Source organism: Oncorhynchus keta, chromosome 23 (assembly GCF_023373465.1).
Source record: "Oncorhynchus keta strain PuntledgeMale-10-30-2019 chromosome 23, Oket_V2, whole genome shotgun sequence".
Classification (NCBI taxonomy): Eukaryota; Metazoa; Chordata; class Actinopteri; order Salmoniformes; family Salmonidae; genus Oncorhynchus; species Oncorhynchus keta.
In genome coordinates this window covers 41901400-41926750 of record NC_068443.1, presented here as the reverse complement: position 1 = coordinate 41926750, position 25351 = coordinate 41901400, and the positions used below count along the sequence as shown (strand labels likewise).

The 25351-nt window shown below is 44.0% G+C and overlaps 3 protein-coding genes and 1 long non-coding RNA gene across 6 annotated transcripts in view; 2 read left to right on the top strand and 2 right to left on the bottom strand.

Moving 5' to 3' along the window:
- The window catches only part of LOC118402361 (uncharacterized), a 40135-nt gene extending 38352 nt beyond the window's left edge, over window positions 1-1783 (bottom strand). Inside the window, exon 1 of the long non-coding RNA XR_004829473.2 lies at window positions 1723-1783. This is a non-coding gene — a long non-coding RNA (uncharacterized LOC118402361). The remainder of the gene's footprint in view (window positions 1-1722) is intronic.
- A 281-nt stretch (window positions 1784-2064) lies between these two features.
- Window positions 2065-8682, top strand: LOC118402360 (B-cell lymphoma 6 protein-like). Of its 3 annotated transcripts, none has more exons than XM_035800510.1 (8): window positions 2065-2145; window positions 4752-4923; window positions 5049-5270; window positions 5464-6461; window positions 6573-6731; window positions 6934-7064; window positions 7217-7354; window positions 7627-8682. In XM_035800510.1, the coding sequence occupies exons 2-8, from the start codon at window positions 4763-4765 to the stop codon at window positions 7768-7770; spliced, it is 1953 nt and encodes a 650-aa protein (XP_035656403.1). In that variant the 5' UTR covers window positions 2065-2145; window positions 4752-4762; the 3' UTR covers window positions 7771-8682. The 3 variants fall into 3 exon arrangements, with proteins under 3 accessions (XP_035656403.1, XP_035656405.1, XP_052333200.1); XM_035800512.2 differs by lacking the exon at window positions 2065-2145 and adding an exon at window positions 2177-3682; XM_052477240.1 differs by lacking the exon at window positions 2065-2145 and having other exon boundaries at window positions 2177-4923.
- Window positions 8683-11207: 2525 nt separating this feature from the next.
- On the bottom strand, window positions 11208-16259 carry LOC118402359 (UMP-CMP kinase). Its single transcript, XM_035800509.2, has 6 exons — window positions 16001-16259; window positions 14251-14397; window positions 13724-13876; window positions 13464-13540; window positions 12771-12867; window positions 11208-12519 (listed from the first exon to the last, which is right to left on the bottom strand). Exons 1-6 carry the CDS (start codon window positions 16142-16144, stop codon window positions 12478-12480), a joined length of 660 nt encoding a protein of 219 aa, XP_035656402.1. The 5' UTR covers window positions 16145-16259; the 3' UTR covers window positions 11208-12477.
- A 107-nt stretch (window positions 16260-16366) lies between these two features.
- LOC118402358 (protein FAM78B-like) lies at window positions 16367-24507 on the top strand. The gene is made up of 3 exons (XM_035800508.2): window positions 16367-17713; window positions 18097-18376; window positions 23490-24507. Exons 1-3 carry the CDS (start codon window positions 17391-17393, stop codon window positions 23730-23732), a joined length of 846 nt encoding a protein of 281 aa, XP_035656401.1. The 5' UTR covers window positions 16367-17390; the 3' UTR covers window positions 23733-24507.
- Window positions 24508-25351: the final 844 nt, after the last annotated feature.

The window sequence follows — 25351 nt, the reverse complement described above, 5'->3', positions numbered from 1 at the left end:
TTCCAAACTGCCTCTGGAAGCAATGTCAGCACAATAACTGTTCATCTGGAACTTCATGAAATGGGATTCCATGGCCAAATTGTCTGGGGCTGTTTGTCATAGTTTGGGCTAGGCCCCTTAGTTCCAGTGAAGGGAAATCTTAATGCTACAGCATACAATGACACTCTAGACGATTCTCTGCTTCAAACTTTGCGGCAACATTTTGGGGAAGGCCCTTTCCTGTTTCAGAATGACATTTTGTTTCTCCGTGCACAAAGTGAGGTCCATACAGAAATGGTTTGTCGAGATCGGTGTGGAAGAACTTAACTGGCCTGCACAGAGCTCTGACCTCAACCCCATCGAACACCTGTTGGATGAATTGGAACACTGACTGCGAACAAGGCCTAATCGCCCAACATCAGTGCCCGACCTCACTAATGCTCTTGTAGCTGAATGGAAGCAAGTCTCCGCAGCAATGTTCCAACATCTAGGGGAAAGCCTTCCCAGAAGAGTGGAGGCTGTTATAGCGACAAAGGGTGGACCAACTCCATATTAATTCCCATGATTTTGGAATGAGATGTTCGACGAGCAGGTGTCCACATACTTTTGGTCATGTAGCATAAGTAGGCCTAAGGTTTTGTTTAGCCTACATTTTGCCTGGCACCTGCACTTCATAGGTTAGGCTACATAAAGCAGCTATCAGCAGTTGAAACAATAACAAAGTGAATTCCCCACCCGTGTTTGTAACAAGCTGGGGGATGGGGCTGGAGAAATGTAACCACTCTAAAATTCATAGACAGAGCAATGTATGCAAGGACTGACCGTAAACATTTTTTTACATTTACTTACTTTACAAGCATTGGAGTGAAACATTTTGGGGTCCTGATGGGGTATGACAGTTGAACTAACCCCATTAGGCATTTATAAGTTATATTCTTCAAGAATCAATGGGTTCATATCATCAATTTCAAGTCCAAAAATGGATGTATCAACTTCAGATTGCCCCTTTAAGTTACATCGATGGAATAGCCTAAACACAGGCAAAAGTTCACACCTACTTTTGTGTCTCAAGCAGCCTACTCGGGCAGTATGCTATCCCTAAAGGAATGATCTCATCTTCGTGTCCCAATCTCTTTATTGACTGCGCGTGCTAGGGGATATTGTAAACGAGTCATGTAACAGTAGGTTAAATAAAATAGGGTTCAAGTGTAAATCCATTCCAACATGTGTATTACAATTTATTACAATGTAATAAATAGATAAACAATACAGAGCGGTTCCGCATGACGCCTCGCCTATAGCCATATAACGTTAGCGCATAACCATTGCTGCCTTTGTAGCACTTGCGCAAAAGTTTTATTCACGCATATGTAGGTGGAGATTTCTGTACATGTTTTTGCCTATACTTACTATTAAATTACTACTAATACAGAGTTCAACCACCTTAGACTACAACGTTGGGCATTGTGGTGCTATAGGCTACCATTTCCTGAAACTAGCGTGCGTTTCCGTCAAAAAGATTATAACTGTTTTTGTCCCCCACAATACAAAAATGAATGTAATTTCTCCTACTTCCACACAACAGTGAACGGAAAAAGGTTTTTACAATCCAAAGTGGATAGCTGAAACTGAAGACGTCTCCAAAAAGTAGTCTGAACATGTTCGGCAACAAATAGTAGTAATGGTAGGGTTGCGCATAAAATAAAATAAAACAAAGCATCTAATGACAGGCAACCCACCTACCTATCGCCTGATTTATAGATCAAATCTCTTTACGCAAAACCTTGCTCGTGTCCATCCTCGTGAACGAGCTCGTTTTCTTCGAGGTCTATATAGAATGGTCAGGTGACCTTGTATGTGGACAGTTACACTAAAGAGGTATAATAGAGCAAGAATGAAATAGTTGTCATAGTTAAAAATCCATGTCACCGTTTATTTTTTAAACTTAATCAATAGTATATCGTCTCTAATTTACGGTCTAAATAGAATATCCAATATATGTCGTGTAATGACGATAAAAAGACACACACAACACCATGTACCCTCCCCACTGATTTGGAAATGGTATGGCCCACTGGTAGAATTCCGAGAATTAAACCCTTGAGTTTCTTAGAACTTGATTCTCAGAACTGGTGATGCACGAAGTTTCCAGGAAAGTTTTATAAGGTGAATTTTTTCCCCTCATTATTTTACAGTATAACGCTAGAAGTTGCTTGTAGTGGTAGACATTCGTTGTGGCTCATTGACCTCTATTGATACACTTGAAATACTTAAATTCTTTAGATGGTTTTATGTTTTCTTTTGTTTTGGGAACAGTAGGGTCTCTTAGGCTGCAGTTGCTAGACTTCTTGCTGATGTTTATACTTGATTAATGGTCAAATCGTCTAGGATCTCCTCTGCTCAAGCAGCATGCTTGCCAGATATTCAGTCGGAAGTTCCTGGTCCATTCTGCCATTGGGAAACTGTATTGCCACATTATGCTCACTTTTTTTTTGCATGTTGGTTAATCTAATATCTAGATATTATCGAGAGATAATATATTACGCCGAATGTGCAGTTAGTTCCTTTATAGCCTATCCTACTGTACATAAATATTCGTTTTGGGTTTATGTAGTCAGAATGTTTTTGATTTATCAAAAAAAAATCCAGATAAAATTAATTTGATATGATCAAAAAGTGCATCTTTAATAGTCGTTAAATATCAGTAAACTTAAGAGCAAGAAAATTCGCGCAACAGGGCGAGTCTGTCTTGTTAGATCACTGCGTACTACATTTTAGCTTTGAGCACTGTACTTTTCTCTCTCTTGATGTTGGTTTAACTTCGCTGGTAGATATCCACTAAGGATCTGTCGAATACTTTTTCGTTCAATGCTGAGACAAAACAAACAATATTTTGATGTAGGCCTACATTCTTGATTTGTTTTAATAGACCGTTATTATCAATAACTGCCTACTCGTTTTGTACTACATTTACAGTGGGAGCCTCTGTGCAATGTGTAGTCCTGTGGGTACATGCATTTGAAACTCCTAAAAATCCCACAACCTATTATTCGCATTGCCGTATTCCAATTTTTATCGTTTATTTTTCTAGTTAAAATAAATTGGGTATAACCAGTGTTAAATGTCATATGTTAAACAAGCTGGCTTTCCACGTACAGGCCTATCGAAGAACAGGAAGCGTATTTAGAAGCAACCTAATCTGTGCGCACCCCAAAACGGAATGTACTAAATGCGAAACATGTTCCAAGCGTGAGCCGTCAGCATTTATGGGCTTGGCTATAGGTCAAAATCAAATAGGAAACGGGGTTTAAATGTGTATTTTATTAAAGTGTTTCTTAAGTAATGTATAGTACAATATTTGCAGTGAAATAAAGGTCATAATTCCTAAATGTACAACTATTTTATTTGTACGTTTATTGTAAGGGTTAATCATATCTATGGTATGTCTAATAGCAATATGTAAGATTTGGGTACCAGCAAATGGCCTAACTTGTTTACTGTAGCCTGTATAAAGTCTACTTTTCCACAACAGTCATGGCTTGTCACTATTTGTATGTCATTAACATGAGTTCAATGCCTCGGAGTTAGCTACAGTTGACATAGTATTTTAGATCTGTAGCCTCCCTCAGACGTGGTCCCATTTCCAGCAATGCTTTTTACTTCGTTGGACATTGAAATGGTGCCGCCTACACCAAGTTAAATGGTAATAGGATTACAATGGTAATAGGATTACGATGCTACAGTATGTCCTCATATACACTATATATACAGAAGTATGTGGACACCCCTTCCAATTAGTGGATTCTGCTATTTCAGCCACTCCAGTTGCTAACAGCACACCGCTATGCAATCTCTATAGACAAGCATTGCCAGTAGAATGGCCTTACTGAAGAGCTCAGTTACTTTCAACGTGGCACCATCATTGGATACCACCTTAAAAACAAGTCAGTTCGTCAAGTTTCTGCCCTGCTAGAGCTGCCCTAGTCAACTGTAAGAGCTGTTATTGTGAAGTGGAAACTGCTAGGAGCAACAACGGCTCAGCCGTGAAGTCGTAGTTCACACAAGCTCACAGAAAGGAAGCGTAGCACTCGGAAGCTTCATGAAATGGGCTTCCATGGCTGAGCAGTCGCACACAAACCTAAGATCACCATGTGCAATGTCAAGTGTCAGCTGGAGTGGTGGACTCTGGAATCACGCTTCACCACTTGGCAGTCCATCAGGCTGGGTTTGGCGGATGCCAGGAGAATGCTACCTGCCCCAATGCATAGTGCCAACTGCAAAGTGTGGTGGAGGAGGAATAATGGTCTGGGGATGTTTTTCATGTTTCGGGCTAGGCCCCTTAGTTCCAGTGAAGGGAAATATTAATGCTACAGCATACAATTACATTCTAGACGATTCTCTGCTTCCAACTTTGTGGCAACAATTTGGGGAAGGCCCTTTCCTGTTTCAGAATGACAATGCGCCTGTGCAAGCCAGGCCTAATCGCCCGACCTCACTAATGCTCTTGTGGCTGTGGAAGCAAGTCCCCGCAGCAATGTTCCAACATCTAGAGGAAAGGGGGGACAAACTTCATATTAATGCCCATGATTTTTGGAAAGAGATGTTCTGCGAGCAGCTGTCCAAATACTTTTGGTCATGTAGCGTATAACATATGACAAATATATGACTAGAGCAGCTTTGCATACTTTATGTTTACGTTAATCAGCAACTCTCACAGTCTGAGCTTGGCGGATGGTCCTTTATCAATACTGTATTTTTCCATGTTTCTCCAGATTCTGACATCATGGCCTCATTGGCAGATGGCTGTATTCAATTCACCCGCCATGCCGGTGATGTTCTGCTCAACTTCAACCGCCTCCGCAGCAGAAATATCCTGACGGATGTCACAATCCAGATTGACGGTCAGCGCTTCTGCGCTCACAGGGCAGTCCTCGTGGCCTGCAGGTACGTTCGAGGCCCAACTACGTGTTTTTCGGCCAAACGTCCTTCTTGTGCTATGCGACTGCCATTGTGAGAGAAAAGGGCACAATCCTAACGTGCGATTTTCACATTTTTTTCCCGTTTTATAGTGGGCTCTTTTACTCCATATTCACCGACCCCCTGAAGAGTAACCTGAGTGCCATCAGCCTGGACCCCACGGTGGACCCTGATGGTTTTGCCATCCTGCTGGACTTCATGTACACCTCCACCCTGACCCTGAAGGACAGCCTGGTTTTAGTTACCATGAACACAGCGTCATACCTCCAGATGGAACATGTGGTGGACACCTGCCGCAGGTTCATCAAGTCCAGGTACAAACAACATTTACATCATTGCTCGTCCATTTATACTTGGTTGGTAGCCTCCTAGTGCCTGGAACATTTCCTGGTCGGGTCTGTGAATATTCCAGGCCCTATTATTTTTTATTTTTTTTACTTATTCACATCTGAATAGTATCTGTTTGGAACTAAATGGGTGTTTCTCCTTCTTTCCTGGTCCTTTTAGAGAGCAGTCTGTGACTCTGCAGAGAGATGAGGTACTGACTAGCCCGATGCGTCTCTCTCAGGACCTCCCTGCTTTCAGGGCTCTGGATGGGTTGGCGACCAGCCCCAGCCACACATCCATGTCTCCCCTCAGAGACCGGAGGAGCTACTGCCCCAGTGTATTCACTGGTATCAATGCTTCGGGTAGCTCCCACCACGTCCACGGAAAACACATCCCAATGCCCATCGGAAAGCTGCCAGACGCCCTCAATTTCAGTGACTTCCACAAAGGGGATTCCATCTCTCAGAAGCTCTTCTCTCCCGCGAATCGCACAGAGGCCACCACCATCGTCCACCACCCTCTTTCATCCCAGTCCTCATCCTCCTCCGTTACGATCCTCCGCCCCCTCCCCTGCTCCAGCCGCCGGTCTGGGCCCTTTATGGGGCTCCAGGGACCTAAACACAGAGGGGCCTCCCCCATGGAGGAGGACAGCATCCAGCCCCCCCAGCCAGACTCCCTCAGCCTGTCCCCAGGCTGCAGCAAAGGTGTGATCTGCAGCCCGCAGAGCCCCCTCCGCTCTGACTGCCAGCCCAACTCCCCCACCGAGTCCAGCGGCTGCAGCAGGAATGCGACCCAGCCCTCTGGCTGCTCCCAGGAGCCCAAGGCCCGCAACTGGAAGAAGTACAAGTTCATCGTGATGAACCAGACCTCCAGGGAGAAGGACGATGATGAGGCCCAGGGAGGGAGCGCTGAGGCTGGGGACTGCACCACTCCTCAGGGCTCTAACAGGACTAGTGGATCAGAGGGACCGATGAAGGAGCTGCAGGCTGCAGAGATGGTCAGTGTGCACGGAGAAGAGATCCTTGTCCCACAGGCCAGCCATCACAACATTAACCAACTGAGATGCTCCTCCTGTGGTACAGATGCCCCTCAGCACCTGATGGTCTGTCCCCGCTCCCCTGGCACCTACAGCGGGGAGGACAATGAGCTGCACTCTGAGTACTCCGACTCAAGCGGTGGTGAGTACTGTACTTCAATTAGTGGGGACAGTGCTATAAACATTGACGCAGTACATTTACATTCATGCTGTTCTACTTTTCATTGACTAAATCTCAATGTTTCTGTTGTAGAGAATGGTTGCAACTTCTGCAACTCAAAGTTTGCAGAAGCGGACTCCCTGAAAGGCCACATGCTCCAGGTCCATGCTGACAAGCCATACAAGTGTGACCGGTGCCAGGCTGCCTTCCGTTACAAAGGGAACCTCGCCAGCCACAAGACTGTCCACACCGGTAAGACATCTTAAAGGAGAGATTCGCCCATTTTCAAGGGTTTATCGTATTTGTGCATCTCTGTGCGATGCACCAGGATTCACCTGGTCAGTCTGTCATGGAAAGAGTCGTTCCTAATGTGTTGTGTGCTCAAGCGCACATACAAGGTCCTGGAATGGTATCAGTGTTTCATGTTTATTTTTAAATACTTCTTGCAATCCAGGCGAGAAACCGTACCGCTGTAACATCTGCGGTGCTCAGTTCAACCGGCCGGCCAACCTCAAGACCCACACCCGAATCCACTCAGGAGAAAAGCCATACAAGTGTGAAACATGTGGCTCTCGCTTCATACAGGTGAGGAAACAGCGATGAACTGTGATTCACTCATGAAGGACAGCTATGTCCAAAACTGTATGTGTTATTGTAATATAATTCATGTATTATTTTATATTTACTTGAATTTATCTCCGACAAAATCTAAAATATCTTATGGAATTTCTTCCTAGGTCGCGCACCTCCGCGCCCACGTGCTGATACATACGGGGGAGAAGCCGTATCCCTGTGAGGTCTGTGGGACACACTTCCGCCATCTTCAGACCCTCAAGAGCCACTTGCGCATCCACACAGGAGAAAAGCCCTACCATGTAAACACCTTATCTTTCCGTTCACTTGACCCAGTGTGTATTGGCTAAATTGGGACTGGTCCACTTCCTCAATCCCTTCCTGGCTTCCTGTGACTGTCTATCAATAGCATAAGCAGAGTATCGCTATATACAAGCCAGGGCATCAGCTTAAATGAATATCGGCTATAGCCTCTGTCCTCCCGCTAACCCTTCATTGAATGCATAAATGAACCCGTTGACAGACAGTTTGATTGAATTAGTGAATCATTGCGTTCCATTCTTTTCTTCCTCAGTGCGAAAAATGTGACCTCCACTTTCGCCACAAGAGCCAGTTGAGGCTGCATCTCCGGCAGAAGCACGGCGCGGTCACCAACACCAAGGCTCAGTACCGCCGGGCGAACACGGACATGCTCGTTGGCTTGGCCAAGGCCTGCTAAATGGACACTGGGAAGATGGAGTTTGATTGGCAAACAACCGTCTTACGGTTGTAGTAACACATCATAGCGTCTCAGTACGTCTCCGTACGTCTCCGTACGTCTCAGTACGTCTTAGTACTACACTGTCAGAGATTGTTGTGTTTGTTGGCAAATGGCAGATGGCTTCCCTCCAAATGTGAACATAGAACCATATTGTATAATTCATAGACATTCTACATTATGTTTGTATAGAAGTCCGGTACGTACTGATGGAATGTACATTTAGAAAATTATAGTTTTGGAATATGAATTCTTATATCGTGTAATACTTTTTTGCTGAATGTTTTCAATTGAAGGACAGTGTTCTTTTAGAAGACACTCAAAACTGTTAGAGAATGAGAAACACTGATACATGGGGTACAATTATATTATAGATAAAGTATATTGGGGAATGTTCAGCTGAAGATAAGCTAATTTATTATCCAGTTCTTTGTAGTTTCTTATATATTGTATATTGTGAATACACATATATATATATAATGTAATATCTATCCAGATTACCCTCTGCTGGCAGAGTATATGTCTGTAATTACTAAGGTACCAGCCGCTTTTGTCTTTCTACCTAGTGAAAGTTTGTTATTGCGTCTGTCATTTGGTCAAAATAATATATTATCCGACACGGGTACATATGCAATGTATTTAAGGTGCCTTACACTAAGTTTTTTTGTTTTTTGTCTATTCAGTTCATTACCGCAAAGTCCTACGTCAGCACTTTCTACCGTATTTGTTTTGTCTGCTTTTTGTCTCAGGCCAACAAGCTGTAAATACGCCAGCTCTCAAGCTACAAGTCCTCAGGACCGTTATCAACATTTTGTCTTTGTAAACTGCAGAGCTTTATGTGACATAGAAATAAAGGAATGTGTTATGAAAACACGAGTGCGTCTTTTGGTATCATTTGTCAATGTGACAATGCAAATGAGAACGTCTCGGAAATATCACATCCTATCATGATCTGGATTGATATGTCATAAACTTGATAGTATGTGTGGGGAGACGGGTTAACCATGTATGTTTAAGAACCATATTTAAGTAGTTTCTTTTGTTTGTACTGATATTCTACCTTTGACCTGTTTCTTCTGCCAGTATCAAATGTCTGCCAGTGTTGACTGTTATGGTTCAAGTTTGATGCCAGACTGAGCAAAGGTCACACTGATAATGTTTTGGCGACACTGTGTATCTGTAGCCACTGATGTGACTTCCTATACAAGCCTCTCGGTGAATAAAAGCCTTCTCATTAAATTCACCTTTTAAAATCTCTATTACACAGTGTATTTCATTAAACTAAATAATGTGCATTCACAGAAAATCAATTTTGGCAAACCAAAGTTTATAATTGAAAAGTTATTTTGTTGCATTGGGAAAGATTCTGAAGATTTGTATTTATTTAAATGTGATTAGTGATTAATTTACATGTGTCAATCAAGTTTAAGGTCAACTCTAAGGTAAAAAAAAAAAATCTTTCTTCTTCCCAAAAGAAACATTGAACATCTAATAGTCAAATGAGTGTCAAATTAAGTGTGGTAATTCTAATTTTGGCAATTCTCTGTTTTGTGGTGGAAAACTGAGTGTGCCGAGCATAACATGTCAACCCTGTTACCCATAGATAAGTAGGCTAGAAATGTTTTGTGAAGCTTGCATTCAATTGTCCATCCCTGTTGCACACAAGCTTCCGTTCCCCCTGTTACAAGGGAATTTATGGCTGATTTAAGGTGAAATCGTCAACCCTGTCACTTTAATTTGAGTTTTTCTTAATTGAACCTTTTGAGATGGGAAAAGCATGTTTAATATTAAGTTGTTATTAAGTGGAATGAAGTTAATGACAATGTCAAAATTAGGTGAATAAATGGTTATTTTTTACAAAATGACACTGCCCGAAAGGCACTCTATTCGAGGAATGACACAGGTAGTGAAAGGAAACAGGTACAGTTTGGCATTATAGTTGACTTATGATTGTGTAACAATATTGAATGTCCTCATTGGTCATAGACAGACAACACATTTTGTTTTAATATTAGGCCAGAGTTGAAAAAGCACTTGTATTTACATAAAATAATTACATTTAGTTTATTAGTGCTCTTTGAAGATACGATGATTCAATGGACATTTTCCATTGAGCACATAACACAGATAAGATACAATTCGATGATTGTGTATAATTCATTGCTTAAGATGTGAATGCGAGAGTTTAAAGGGACAATCAGCAGTTGAAACAATAACAAAGCATGCTCCCCTCAAATGTGGGATGGGGCTGAAGAAATGTAACCACTCTCAAAATCATAGACAGAGCTATGGATGCAAGTCATGACCAGCCAGGGTATCAAAAAATGCTAGTTTTAACCATGTCGAGGCTCTAGTCTTTGTTTTACATTTACTTTGTTCAGAAACATTGGAGAAAAACAAGCTTGTTGGGTTCTGATAGGGTACGGCTATTAAACTAAGCTTATGAGGCATTTATAAGTTATATTCTTCAAGAAACAATGGGTACATAGCACTAAGTCAAAAAACGGATGTACTGTAGCAACTGCCGATTGCCCGTTTTAATTGAGAAATTCACATGAAAAACTCGAATAACAAATAAAGTCAAAATGGCGACGTGACATTTCTCAACAAGTGAATCACTGGTGATGTCAGTCTGCCCTCTGCTGGCTTATTGGGTTGACTGACATGGAAGTGAGTCCTATCTGTACCCATCAGTATTTCCATTGTGGTTACATGGTTAGGTAGTGTTGCAGTGGAACTGTAAATTGTTAAATAATACTTACTATGATGGCTGTTTGTACACTTAAATAACACAATTGCATTCTGTTTAAAAAAATATATATAAATAAAATGTAACTATAACTGGCTATAACCACTCACCCTTGAATTGAGCAATAACACACCAGGAGTTTAGCGAAAACTTCCTAAATGGCATATATTATATAAGCACATTTATTATCATGGTAGCCGACAGAAAGCTTGGATGAAATAAAATAAATGTAATGTAAACAACGTCGAAGGAGTTTGGTCCGATACGGCAAACTAGTTATACCAACAACAACCGTTAGTACAAGTCTTGTGGTAGGCACAAAATGAAGAGATTATAAAATAGTTCAAAAGATATCAAAATCTCAGTGAGGAACAATTATATTGAGCTCTGTAGAACTAGCCACATTAGTCTCAGGGACCCATCAGAAAACAGTTGAGAGACACCCTTGAAACAGTGTGACCTGTCTGACTGGAACTACTGGTGAGTTTGTCTGGCTCCGTAAATGTTCACCTGTCGAAGTCTAGATTCTTAGGTTGACTGTTCCCTTGAAATAGTGTGGCCTTCTGTGAATGCTGGAATGACCTGTTTTGAGTGGCTCTATAAGTATTCACCTGTCAAAGGAAATAAAGCACAGACAGACACAGAGGGGGGGGGTATATTTGGTTTGTTTGTATTTGACAATTTCTCCCACTTTACATGGCAACATACTCCGATTCGACAAAACTGGTCCTTCATCCTTTGTCGCATAATCAAAGATTTAACAAATAACACACAACAGAAACTTAACTGTCGGGAGCTGATCTTTGTGCACTTTTGTAATGACACATACATAACACAGCCATGTCCTTGTTGGAGAACAAGGTAAGCATTGGACTTCACATTTTCAGCCACACTACATGGGGCGACAAAACCTGTCCGTATTTCAGCATTCGGGAGAACACCAAATACTCTTTCATGCGCAGTGACACAAACTTGCAGATAGTCCCAAGTTTAAACTTGATTTAACAAGTTTAAGTTCAAAATTGGTCCCACACCGTATGTGCAGTAACAACTATCGTTGCCATGCCAGTTTAATCCACAAATTTGTAATACTGCAATCATGGCTGCTGTGACTTGATTCCCTGTGGTCCTATAGGACCGCTGTTCATATTTCTTCCAACATGAGACTGGTGCTTTCTATATTTTATTAGTACACAGGGGAAGTTCATAAGACAATGTTCATCTCTGAGTACCTGTTCCTCGAGCTCTACCGTCCTGTAGGTTCAGTCCAACCCTAATGTAACACAAGGTTTCCCAACTCGGTCCTGGCACCCCCACCTGGGTGCAACCCTGATCTAATTAGCTGGTTAATAAACTGAATAAGGTTAGTTATAACTGGGGTTGGAGTGAAAATGGACAGGAGATGGTAGCTCTCCAGGAACAGGGTTGGAGAGCTCTGATTTAGTCCATAGAAGTGCTTGGTCGGTGAAAATGCACGTTTTCGCTTAGGGAACGGCTAACAATGGTGTGTACGCAGATTTTATCATTAAAAAAACCAACATTAATTTAACATACAGTACTGTATATGCCTCTGCTTGACAACAAAAATAAGTGCCTCGCCAAGCTAAGAGCAATTCTATAAGTCTTGTCCCTATACAAAGCCACTCGACTACAATGACAGGCTTGTCAGTTGGTGTACAACTACCGTAGTGAAACCCAGTGCGGTTGGTCAGTAGAGCATCTTACTACCCATCTTATTCACACATTCAATTACACCCTTGGAAGAGCAGCTCGGCACTGACAGAAAAAATGTTTTTTTTTTTTTATGTAAAAAGTAATTTGAATGGACATGTAAACTGAGTATAGTGTTGCTGCAGTTGATACAAAGACAAACGAAACGTAACTGTGAATGTTACAGTTTTTGGCAGTTGGCGGGGATTTCAACCCTCTTTGTCCAGGATGGCTTTGACGTTGTCAAAAACCTGAAACAGAGAGGGAGAGAAAGAGATGCATTAGAGAAAACAAGAGAGACATTGTCTTTTTTGACAAGTGTGTGATTGCCGGAGGGTGCAGGGGAACAGAGAGAAAAGCAATAGGGAAAGAAAAAAACTCAAGACAGAGGGAATTAACACAAAACTACAATGTAAATTAAGAGTGAATAACTTTGCACTAATGAGTGTGTTCCAACTGCCCATCTTGTGTGCCTTCAATGGCTGTAAACTCCTTTGCTTACCTCGTCCACACCGCACGAGGCATCCACGGTGCGCACCTTGCCCTGTTTCTCATACAGTGAGATGATAGGCCGTGTCGACTGCAGGTATGTCTGGATCCTTCAGGGGAGGAAATGGAAGCTCAGAAACATGCCTGACCAGCACCCAGGACTCAGAAGAGACCCAAAATGGGGTCACAATGACGTATATACAGCCAAGCTAAAAACAAAAATCGCAATCTCAAAAGCAATGTTTTTTTCACTAGAAAGTTAATTATTAAAAGGTCCATTATGTCGTTTAGTGTACAACCCGACTGATTTCATACAGAAATACACGTTATAGATCTGTCACACTCATTGAAATAGTCTGATGAATGGTAGATCTGTTGTATATGCAATATTTCTATGCTTCCCATCTGTAAATTGTTTTAACGTCTTATTACTTTCAGTTTTGTATCACACCTTACAACTACAGAAAATACAGTATTTTTGGTGACTAAAACTATATTTCACAGCGGTTTAGATGGTACAATGATTCTCTACACTTTGCTTATGTGTTGTATGAACTGAAATCAGGCAAACATTTTAGAAACCAGGAAATGTAAGTACCCTTTATTTTTTTATGAACAAGAGCGGTGTCTCCTTTTGAGAGTTCCAGTTCATATGAAAGAGGTCAATGGTCAGTGATCATTGAAAGCCTTAGTGTTTGGGCGCTACCTTTTCTCCAGGCTCGCTCTGTTGTCATCGGTGCGTCCGCTGCTCTTCCCTCTTTCTAGACATCGGTCGATACAGACCTGTAGACAAGCAAAAACACAGAGCTCTCAGCATAAAACATTACACTGTCAGCTAAGCAATAAAGACATTAACACTAGGATTAACACAAATGTGGCTTATATCTGAGGTATGCCTTCCCCTTCCATGTCATCCCCTCCCCTTCCTCTTGGGAGATCCCCCCCCCCCCCAAGGCGTTTTATTACCTCACTAGTACAGTCGAAGAAAAGCACAAATTTGACGTTAGCCTTCCCTTCCATGACAGTGGTCCACCCCTGGAGGTTGTCTTCATTTCGGGGGAAGCCGTCGATGAGGAAGCGGAACTTCTTCTCGTCCGTCTCCATGGTTTCCTCCATGGCCTGAGGACAAAGGAAAGTGAACGTTAAAAAAGGGACATTCTGCCCCAAATCAAAGGCAGACTTTTTTTTGTATGTCTAAACACAGCGAGTCTTTATTACACACCAGCTGTAGACCTTCCTGTAGATCTGACATTAAAAATATTTTGAGGTGAACTATTTCTTTAGAGTATGGATTAATTCAGCCCATGGAGCAATGAGAGAAACTATTTCAGTAAGAGGGGGGAGAAAGACTTACTCAGACCACAATGACTGTATAGTGCTACTACGCTCTACCCCATGTTTCCTAAGCGAATAGTAATTCTGATTCCTAACTTACTGTACGTCAACAGCCAACACAAACCTTGTAGCCATAGGTACCTGGAGTTGGTGCATACCTTCCTGAGTAAGTTAATGGTGATCTCGACAGGGACGATCTTGCCATCCTTGATGTAACTGTCAATGAGCTGTCCGAACTCTGACCCCTCTCGGCTTCGCTCGGCCCTCAGCAGGTCTCCGGCAGACAGGTGAGTGTAACTGTAGTTCTGTGAAAAACGCAAATTAATGCCAGCTTTTACTAAAACAACACACTCTGAGAATAATCACTGATCCAACCGCTTACGTGGGACAATAGTACAGAAACATACCTGTTCTGTACTAACAAAGTATGTTACTTTCCATAGGAATCAATTGGATATGAGAATTCAATTGTCTGGGACTAATGTCATTTATAAAAAGGAGTCCAATTGTAACAATGCATTAAGTAGAGAATACACAGAAAATAACATTGTCATAGGCATCGTGGGTTATTGGTCTAAAATGATGCTGCTGTGCTCCATTGACACTGAAAGTAAGGGGAGGGATTTTTATATTTCGCTGTATGAAGACAGGCTTTATAAGTGGGTGGCTGGCTCAAGAACGCGTGTGGTTTCGTCATGCTGGAACAGGATGCTTGCGCAAACACAAGTGGCCCAGCTCTGTTTGAATATAGGTCTAAACAAAGTCATTTGCAAATGCAGGAAACAGAAGAAAGCCCATGGGGAGCTACAGTGTAGTGGGTTAACAGTCAGACAGCTGAATAGCAGTAGTAGTTTATCTTTTGACTAAAACCCCACCCAGACTCAGATACACGTCAGCCTTCATTTCTCAAGACTACTTGTTCAAGGGCATTGGCTGGAGGTTTAGAGCAGGTGCATTGCAGATAAACTGAACTTTACATAATGTGAATTGCAAAACAGCTGAACTGATGAGATGTACACTACACATGGGTGTGACATCAAGAGCAGTGTATAGGTTACTCTGTGTATGTAGCTAGAAGCCTTTCACAACGAACATAGAGCTAGCCCATTCCGAGACGGTATATACCGTCCATTCACGAACCTGTCTGCCGGCTGAGGACAGCACCCCGACGATGCCAAAATGCTCGGTCTAAAATGTAAACACGTCTCCCACCGAAGACGGAGGCGACTACAGTTGCTAATTAGCTTTCTGCGGGCGCCGCACACCTGTGTGTAACGGAAGAAGGACGCCCACAAACACGTTGTAACTGAAAAATAAGTGTCAGCTGCAACTGTTAAAACCGCTTAAAAGTGTACATTCTATCTCTGGGAAATAATTTTTGATGTCATATCTAAGTAGAGGGCTTTTTATGTATCTATGTACTGCAATTGAGAAGCACATTTAAATGGAGTATTTGGCTGCCAGAGGCAATTCGCCTCTGAACATAATAGGTCTTTGGACTAAAAGGAGTAGGCCTCTTCTGTCACTTGGTGAGTCATAGCCCACTGACTCCTGAGGGGTATACTACCAAGCAGGATCAATGAGTTTTCCAGATAAAATTGACTAAATATTCTGAAAGCGTTCATTTTTAAGAAAAACTAGAAATGGGCATGGTCTAATTTACTCAACAACCAATAACAACAACAAAAAGCTAGTGTAGTCTTGCATAGCTATGCTAGCTAACATAACAAGTAGATGACATTGAGGACAAGAAAGGGAAGTTGATCCATTTAGCTGGTCTCGCGTGGACAGAAGCCAACAAAAGTGAGCACAAACCCCTCATATCTGTTAGTGTTTCCCCCCCAACACAATTCAATGCCCTGTCAAATTATCTTTGTCCTTTTCATTGTTCTTTTCTCGCCATCTTACCTCAACGATTCTGGTACACTGGGTCCCTTTCCCCGCCCCAGGCCCTCCCAACACGAACACAACCTGCGGCTTCATGATCAATGCGGCCCTGTACACAACGCTCGGCACCTTCGCTGATAACCTTCTCAGTAAATGGAAAATCATAAACCGACAAAACCAAACAATACACTAAGTGAACCCGGTTCGATGAAGAACAGATCGAATGCCCGGTTGATGCGTGTCAGTGGGAAGTCCGCCAAAGCAACACCACTTCCGCGTTTGACGTGGCCAACCAATGGCAACAAATGGGGGAGTGTCCAATGGGTGTAAATCACGCCCACATTATGTAAACTTTTCAATACAGGCGTCTAATGACGCCTCTCCCTCTGTGGTTGCCGCTGTCTTATCCTCCCAGCATCAGCACCTAGCCGAACTGAACAGCGACCGTTGTCGAGGAAATGATGCTCTACCAAGCGAGGGAGTTGGAGCAATAATGCTCAATCGGGAGACGGAGGTATTATATATGGATGATTCGTGTCACCAAAACATTTTAGGGATGTCTGGGCGTCTGGGTATCACACCTAGTCGCGGGCACGTTTGTGAATCTCTCTTTGCGTTCTCTCACCATTTATGATGCACCATTCATGATGCGAGCTTCCCTCATCATTGATCCCAAGAATGGAATTAAGAAAACGTTGAAATAGCGCTACGGCGATTTATTGTCTCAACAGGGCACCATAGCCTGCCAAGCGCCGTTTCGTTGATTTATATAGCCTATAGGCTATACTTAGCCTACTATCGTCGGTTTTTAGGTAGGATATGAGCCATTGTATAACGTCTTCTTGTTGTGACGACCAAGACTATCTCATTTGAGGGCACCGTACAGATAACAGGGCTATGCAAGCCATCCAAACAAAGGCACCCGAACAACCCCATTGACACACCTGCTGCCCCGTCGCCACTGACATGACAACGCTGAGTCGAAGAAGCAGGTGCAAAGGGCACCGACCTGCAGCCGGACGCGTGGACTCGAAAAGGAAGTGGGACTTCGGGCTCGTAGAGAGTAAGCAGCATCCCGGAGGGGGACCTATTGCAGTTTCTGGGGACAAGCACCAAGGGCAGTGCGGCACACAACAGTCACACCGGGGAAGGCTGCAGGGGGCTGTTCAGTGTACCTTCCCCACACTCACTCTCCATACTCTCCATACCGCATTAACGTTCCGTTTTCCCAGTGCAGAAAAATGCTTAACTGCTGCTGTATTGATTTGATATCGAATGTTGCCTCAATGTCTGTATTCAAAATGATGCCTCTATTTCGTTTTCTTCAACCCAGTAATTTGACCGTATCAGTGATGGGTAAATGAAAAGATTGATATTGATTTAAAAGCTGGATGGAATCCGAGAGGGACTGATGTGCATACTGGTCAGGTATCGTCTTCTGGTTCTGCTTACTCTGCTATTTGCCAGCACCATGGGCTGTATACAGAGCATCTCCTGCAAGCCTCGCATTAGAAGGGAGAACATTGTAGTCTACGAGGTATCGGCCTCCATTGACCAGTGCCCAACGGTGATAGAGGAGAACTCGCCCATAGTGCTGCGGTATAAGACACCTTACTTCAGGGCCTCCGCAGGGATCGTGATGCCTCCGGTGCCCCGCAATGAGACCTGGGTGGTGGGTTGGATCCAGGCTTGTACACAAATGGAGTTCTACAATACTTATGGGGACATTGGCATGTAAGTTCTGAGTTGATCCACCATCAGTCATCTCGAAGTGCCACTCATTCAATCTCTGACACACACTATCTCTCTCTCTCTCTATGACACACACACACTACGCCCACAGCACTTAAGTGTATTGGCCTAGGATTTAGTTCAGTGGGCTAACATAGTCTTGAGTCACTTGGCCAGACAATCCTAGTCTGTCACATGTGAGCTGTAATATTGTCTGTTTGTATCAGTTGTAGACCTTGGTGAATTTCGAGCGCCGGTGAAATTCTAGCCGTGCATGGCCTACTATAAAAACAGAGTCCCATTAAGTGAGGTCTTTGCACATGTATCATGTTCTGTTGTATTGTTTTGTGTATTACTAAAGACATTCTGCATGTCCACTACCCCAGGTCCAGCTGGGAGTTACCAGAGCTCCGTGAGGGCCGGGTCAAGGCCATCAGCGACTCGGACGGGGTCAGCTACCCATGGTACGGCAACACCACTGAGACGGTCACCCTTACGGGTCCCACGTCCAAACCGTCGCACCTCACAGTCAGCATGAACGACAACTTCTACCCCAGTGTGACCTGGGCCGTTCCCATCAGCAACAGCAACACACCAATGCTGTCACACATCACCCGAGACCAGAGCTTCATCACCTGGTTGGTTGCCATCAACTCTGTCACCAAGGTAGGCTTCAGAAGATGGACTTTCTTGGATTTTGTGAACTGCTCTGTTAAATTGTATGTTTTTTTATCTTAAACTTAGAAAAATCTAAGTTTGTCAGATGTTTTCAGACCTCTAAAGTGATCTAATCTCAAGATAAATCCACATCCCACACCATCTGTTGTGTGGATCCAACAATATGTACCTCAATCCCAAATGAATGGTAAAGAGCCCCATCTAACTAGTTTGAGCGACACAACGGATGGTGTGCAATGTGGACTCATCCCAACATACTTGAGGTCTGACTTTTGTCTGAAAACATCTGACAAACTGTGATTTTGAAGTGAACAATCCCTGTACATTTTTTTGTTGTCGTTCAGTGTTAATTCTAGACAAGAACAGAAATGTACAGCCTTGGGGTCAAAGTAGTTCCAAGATGGCGTAGCAGTAAGTCGTCCTGTCGTGTCGTGTCCCCTGTTTATATCGTTTCTTTTTCGTTTTTTACATATTTTTCTTCGCATATCTCTTTAAAAACTTTTTGCTAAACCTAAGCTTCCAAATACTCTCCTGCAACCCGCCTCACCCAATGTAGCTATTTTTCCTAAAGTATTTATATTTACTTCGGAACCGGAACCCCTCAACTGAAGCTCAACTGAAGCTAGCCAGCTAACCACCAGCCATGCTAGCAGTCTTCAGCTAACCGGCCATCAGCTAACCTTCAGCCCGGAAAGCTCTCGCCAGTTCGAACAACGCGACTCTAACCAGAGCATAACGGACCTATTTATTTTTCATCCCCGGATTCTTCCCCGGATTCCCACCGCAAACGGAACAATTTTCAGCTGGATCTTCACAACTAGCTATCTAGCTATCTACGAACTGTTAGCTCGCTAGCACAGGCCTGCTAACCGTCTGCATCGCCGCGTCCCAAACACCCATATTTACTCTCTTTTTGATTTTTAATTTGTTTATACCTTCCGGAAACCTGCCTCACCCAATGTGATACGGAATCGCTATTATTTTAAATTTTTTAGAACACACTCAAGAACCTCCAGAAGCTAACCAGCTAACTAGCTACAAGCTATTTAGTCATTGTTAGTTTTTTTAACCTGGATAACACTCGCCAGTCCAGCCCCCCTGCCCCATCCACCGCTGCCCCTGGACTCTGATCACTTGGCTACATAGCTGATGCACGCTGGACTGTCCATTAATCACGGTACTCAATTCTGCTTGTTTGTTTTATCTGTTGGCCCCGTTGCCTAGTCAACGCCATTTTACCTGCTGTTGTCGTGCAAGCTGATTAGCTGTTGCTGTCTAACCTACTGTTTTAGCTAGCTTTCTCAATTCAACACCTGTGATTACTGTATGCCTCGCTGTATGTCTCTCTCAAATGTCAATATGCCTTGTATACTGTTGTTCAGGTTAGTTATCATTGTTTTAGTTCACAATGGAGCCCCTAGTTCCACTCTTCATACCCCTGATAACTCCTTTGTCCCACCTCCCACACATGCGGTGACCTCACCCATTACAACCAGCATGTCCAGAGATACAACCTCTCTCATCATCACCCGGGGCCTGGGCTTACCTCCGCTGTACCCGCACCCCACCATACCCCTGTCTGCGCATTATGCCCTGAATATATTCTACCATGCCCCGAAACCTGCTCCTCTTATTCTCTGTCCCCAACGCTCTAGGCGACCAGTTTTGATAGCCTTTAGCCTCATACTACTCCTTCTCTGTTCCGCGGGTGATGTGGAGGTAAACCCAGGCCCTGCATGTCCCCAGGCACCCTCATTTGTTGACTTCTGTGATCGAAAAAGCCTTGGTTTCATGCATGTCAACATCAGAAGCCTCCTCCCTAAGTTTGTTTTACTCACTGCTTTAGCACACTCTGCTAACCCTGATGTCCTTGCTGTGTCTGAATCCTGGCTCAGGAAGGCCACCAAAAATTCAGAGATTTCCATACCCAACTATAACATCTTCCGTCAAGATAGAACTGCCAAAGGGGGAGGAGTTGCAGTCTACTGCAGAGATAGCCTGCAAAGTAATGTCATACTTTCCAGGTCCATACCCAAACAGTTCGAACTACTAATTTTGAAAATGACTCTCTCCAGAAATAAGTCTCTCACTGTTGCCGTCTGCTACCGACCCCCCTCAGCTCCCAGCTGTGCCCTGGACACCATTTGTGAATTGATCGTCTCCCATCTAGCTTCAGAGTTTGTTCTGTTAGGTGACCTAAACTGGGATATGCTTAACACCCCGGCAGTCCTACAATCTAAGCTAGATGCCCTCAATCTCACACAAATCATCAAGGAACCCACCAGGTACAACCCTAACTCTGTAAACAAGGGCACCCTCATAGACGTCATCCTGACCAACTGGCCCTCCAAATACACCTCCGCTGTCTTCAACCAGGATCTCAGCGATCACTGCCTCATTGCCTGTATCCGCTACGGAGCCGCAGTCAAACGGCCACCCCTCATCACTGTCAAACGCTCCCTAAAACACTTCTGTGAGCAGGCCTTCCTAATCGACCTGGCCCGGGTATCCTGGAAGGACATTGACCTCATCCCGTCAGTTGAGGATGCCTGGTCATTCTTTAAAAGTAACTTCCTCTCCATTTTAGATAAGCATGCTCCGTTCAAAAAATGCAGAACTAAGAACAGATACAGCCCTTGGTTCACTCCAGACCTGACTGCCCTAGACCAGCACAAAAACATCCTGTGGCGGACTGCAATATAGCATCGAATAGTCCCCGTGATATGCAACTGTTCAGGGAAGTCAGGAACCAATACACGCAGTCAGTCAGGAAAGCTAAGGCCAGCTTCTTCAGGCAGAAGTTTGCATCCTGTAGCTCCAACTCCAAAAAGTTCTGGGACACTGTGAAGTCCATGGAGAACAAGAGCACCTCCTCCCAGCTGCCCACTGCACTGAGGCTAGGTAACACGGTCACCACCGATAAATCCATGATTATCGAAAACTTCAATAAGCATTTCTCAACGGCTAGCCATGCCTTCCGCCTGGCTACTCCAACCTCGGCCAACAGCTCCCCCCCCGCAGCTCCTCGCCCAAGCCTCTCCAGGTTCTCCTTTACCCAAATCCAGATAGCAGATGTTCTGAAAGAGCTCCAAAACCTGGGGCCGTACAAATCAGCTGGGCTTGACAATCTGGACCCTCTATTTCTGAAACTATCCGCCGCCATTGTCGCAACCCCTATTACCAGCCTGTTCAACCTCCCTTTCATATCGTCCGAGATCCCCAAGGATTGGAAAGCTGCCGCAGTCATCCCCCTCTTCAAAGGGGGAGACACCCTGGACCCAAACTGTTACAGACCTATATCCATCCTGCCCTGCCTATCTAAGGTCTTCGAAAGCCAAGTCAACAAACAGGTCACTGACCATCTCGAATCCCACCATACCTTCTCCGCTGTGCAATCTGGTTTCCGAGCCGGTCACGGGTGCACCTCAGCCACACTCAAGGTACTAAACGATATCATAACCGCCATCGATAAAAGACAGTACTGTGCAGCCGTCTTCATCGACCTTGCCAAGGCCTTCGACTCTGTCAATCACCATATTCTTATCGGCAGACTCAGTAGCCTCGGTTTTTCGGATGACTGCCTTGCCTGGTTCACCAGTTACTTTGCAGACAGAGTTCAGTGTGTCAAATCGGAGGGCATGCTGTCCGGTCCTCTGGCAGTCTCTATGGGGGTGCCACAGGGTTCAATTCTCGGGCCGACTCTTTTCTCTGTATATATCAATGATGTTGCTCTTGCTGCGGGCGATTCCCTGATCCACCTCTACGCAGACGACACCATTCTATATACTTTCGGCCCGTCATTGGACACTGTGCTATCTAACCTCCAAACGAGCTTCAATGCCATAGAACACTCCTTCCGTGGCCTCCAACTGCTCTTAAACGCTAGTAAAACCGAATGCATGCTTTTCAACCGATCGCTGCCTGCACCCGCATGCCTGACTAGCATCACCACCCTGGATGGTTCCGACCTTGAATATGTGGACATCTATAAGTACCTAGGTGTCTGGCTAGACTGCAAACTCTCCTTCCAGACTCATATCAAACATCTCCAATCGAAAATCAAATCAAGAGTCGGCTTTCTATTCCGCAACAAAGCCTCCTTCACTCACGCCGGCAAGCTTACCCTAGTAAAACTGACTATCCTACCGATCCTCGACTTCGGCGATGTCATCTACAAAATGGCTTCCAACACTCTACTCAGCAAACTGGATGCAGTCTATCACAGTGCCATCCGTTTTGTCACTAAAGCACCTTATACCACCCACCACTGCGACTTGTATGCTCTAGTCGGCTGGCCCTCGCTACATATTCCTCGCCAGACCCACTGGCTCCAGGTCATCTACAAGTCCATGCTAGGTAAATCTCTGCCTTATCTCAGTTCACTGGTCACGATGGCAACACCCATCCGTAGCACGCGCTCCAGCAGGTGTATCTCATTGATCATCCCTAAAGCCAACACCTCATTTGGCCGCCTTTCGTTCCAGTACTCTGCTGCATGTGACTGGAACGAATTGCAAAAATCGCTGAAGTTGGAGACTTATCTCCCTCACCAACTTCAAACATCAGCTATCTGAGCAGCTAACCGATCGCTGCAGCTGTATATAGTCTATTGGTAAATAGCCCACCCATTTTCACCTACCTCATCCCCATACTGTTTTATTTATTTACTTTTCTGCTCTTTTGCACACCAATATCTCTACCTGTACATGACCATCTGATCATTTATCACTCCACTGTTAATCTGCAAAATTGTAATTATTCGCCTACCTCATGCCTTTTGCACACATTGTATGTAGACTCCCCCTTTTTTTCTACTGTGTAATTGACTTGTTAATTGTTTACTCCATGTGTAACTCTGTGTTGTCTGTTCACACTGCTATGCTTTATCTTGGCCAGGTCGCAGTTGCAAATGAGAACTTGTTCTCAACTTGCCTACCTGTTTAAATAAAGGTGAAATGAAAAAAAAATAAAAAATAAATAAAGGCTACAGATTGTGAAGCAATGCTCTAAGTGCTAACTGTAAAGCACTTTGGGTTGCAGCATATTACATATAAGTTGCTATATAATAGTTAACTTCACTATTATGTTTCGGACTATCCAGGAGCGCATCGTGCTGCAGACTGTGCGGTGGCGGATGCGGGTGGACTTCGCCGTGGACCCTGACATGCCCCTGGGCTCCCGGGCCTCCCTAGTAGGCCGTCCTCACCAGGAGCAGCCCCATATTCTCAACTACCAGGAACCAATACCCCCCAACGCCCTGGGACGACCCAATGCCAATGACGCCCAAGTGCTGATGTGGAGGCCCCGCAGAGGGGCACCCCTAGTGGTGATACCGCCCAAATAAGGTTGTAAAGACTGAGAAAACACAATGTGATTAGTTCATGGTAATGAGGAAGTGTGGCCCATCGAAGGAGAGGGAAATTAGGGAAATTTGATAAGGGAATCTCCCTTATTAAACATGGCAGCTGCAGCTCTTCACTCGCACCTACTGTCAGGGTTCAATGGATGATAGAAATCGTGACAAAGTTTAGGTCTTTTCTCTGGACTGGACTGCATTGGAATTGACACAGCGGAAGTCTATAGAGCTAGACTGGTTTCAGAGGCAGGTTCAGCACTGCATCAGCGTTTGATTGAGTCCGACTGTTTTTGGACGGCCACAGTGCTGTACTAGAGTTCTATCTATCTGCCTTTGGAAAGAAAGGAACAGAGCTATCGGAGTTCTACTGAGGTGGACTGAACACAGAACCTATCGTACAGTAGGTCTTATTGCATGAGAGAGAAAACGGTCTTTGACTGGAATAAGAATAGTATTTTGTATCAGCTGATCACACTTAGGACATGGAATGGAACTTCTTACATTGGTCATGATATCCTGAAAGCTGGAAAACTCCCTCAGAGCCAATTATGGACGTAACAGCCTTTAACATAGAACACTTTTAAGAACACTTTGTTAAGATATTTCAGTGATGAGGCAAATCAGATTATATGAATCTTCTGTTAGTTTAAGATAAACTTAACCATCCATCAGATTGTATTAAGAGCACCTACTTGGCATAAAAGTCTAAAACTAAATGGGCTGATTGTGGTCTCATTTAAATGTGCCATGTCTATGCACTCACATAGAAAGGTTTAAACAGTGTGGGTTTTCTGCTGTGAGTTGAGTATCTACATGGATGTCCAATGTCTCAATCCAACCTGCTTGCCCCTAACCATATTGCTTATCTATACAATCGTTTCAGATCTACACCAAGTGCCTTGTGTTAGGGGCAAGTGGTTGATTTTGGGATTGGGCCATAGCGCCACAGTACACTATCAAGGCAATAGCCTGGGCAAGCGGGTTCATTCAGAGGGGCCCCTGCCATATGACACAATGTCACAAGACTCGTGCTCCATCTGCGCTGCTCACCAGTTTCAGTCGTCACCTTCCCATCTGTCTGTCCATCCCTTTCATCACTCCCATCATTTTCTCCCCTCTCTGCATGCCTCCAATCCCTCATCTCCACTTCAAGACTATGCAAACACAGAGGGACTGTTGACCGAGAGAGATAGAAGGATACATACATATACATACATACATACATACATATGCCATTTAGCAGACGCTTTTATCCAAAACGACTTACAGTCATGTGTGCATACATTCTATGTATGGGTGGTCCCGGGAATCGAACCCACTACCCTGGCGTTACAAGCGCCATGCTCTACCAACTGAGCTACAGAAGGATACATGATCAGGAAAGACAGGGTGGTGGTAATGTTCACAATGGCGGCTTTGTCGTGTCCCCAAAATAGCTGCCATTGATTGGGTCTCTTTCTATCCACGTTCACAAATTGTCCTTCTTGTGTAAGATGGAAGCTATTTCCATGTTAGATACACAATGAAATGAAAATATATTATATGAACAGTTTATGAACTTTTGCATTGGTACCAAACATATTCAGTGATCTCGGGCTCGATAGGAA

Excerpts from the sequence above, each read along its gene's own strand:
- LOC118402360 (XM_035800510.1), top strand. The coding sequence starts at position 4,763 with ATGGCCTCATTGGCAGATGGCTGTATTCAATTCACCCGCCATGCCGGT. Across the intron at positions 4,924-5,048 it reads GCAGTCCTCGTGGCCTGCAG|TGGGCTCTTTTACTCCATAT; the intron begins GTACGTTCGAGG and ends CCCGTTTTATAG. Across the intron at positions 5,271-5,463 it reads CGCAGGTTCATCAAGTCCAG|AGAGCAGTCTGTGACTCTGC; the intron begins GTACAAACAACA and ends TGGTCCTTTTAG.
- LOC118402358 (XM_035800508.2), top strand. The coding sequence starts at position 17,391 with ATGTGCATACTGGTCAGGTATCGTCTTCTGGTTCTGCTTACTCTGCTA. Across the intron at positions 17,714-18,096 it reads ACTTATGGGGACATTGGCAT|GTCCAGCTGGGAGTTACCAG; the intron begins GTAAGTTCTGAG and ends CCACTACCCCAG. Across the intron at positions 18,377-23,489 it reads CCATCAACTCTGTCACCAAG|GAGCGCATCGTGCTGCAGAC; the intron begins GTAGGCTTCAGA and ends CGGACTATCCAG.
- LOC118402359 (XM_035800509.2), bottom strand. The coding sequence starts at position 16,144 with ATGATTTTCCATTTACTGAGAAGGTTATCAGCGAAGGTGCCGAGCGTT. Across the intron at positions 13,541-13,723 it reads TCTTCGACTGTACTAGTGAG|GTCTGTATCGACCGATGTCT; the intron begins GTAATAAAACGC and ends GCTTGTCTACAG. Across the intron at positions 12,868-13,463 it reads AGAGCGAGCCTGGAGAAAAG|GATCCAGACATACCTGCAGT; the intron begins GTAGCGCCCAAA and ends CCTCCCCTGAAG.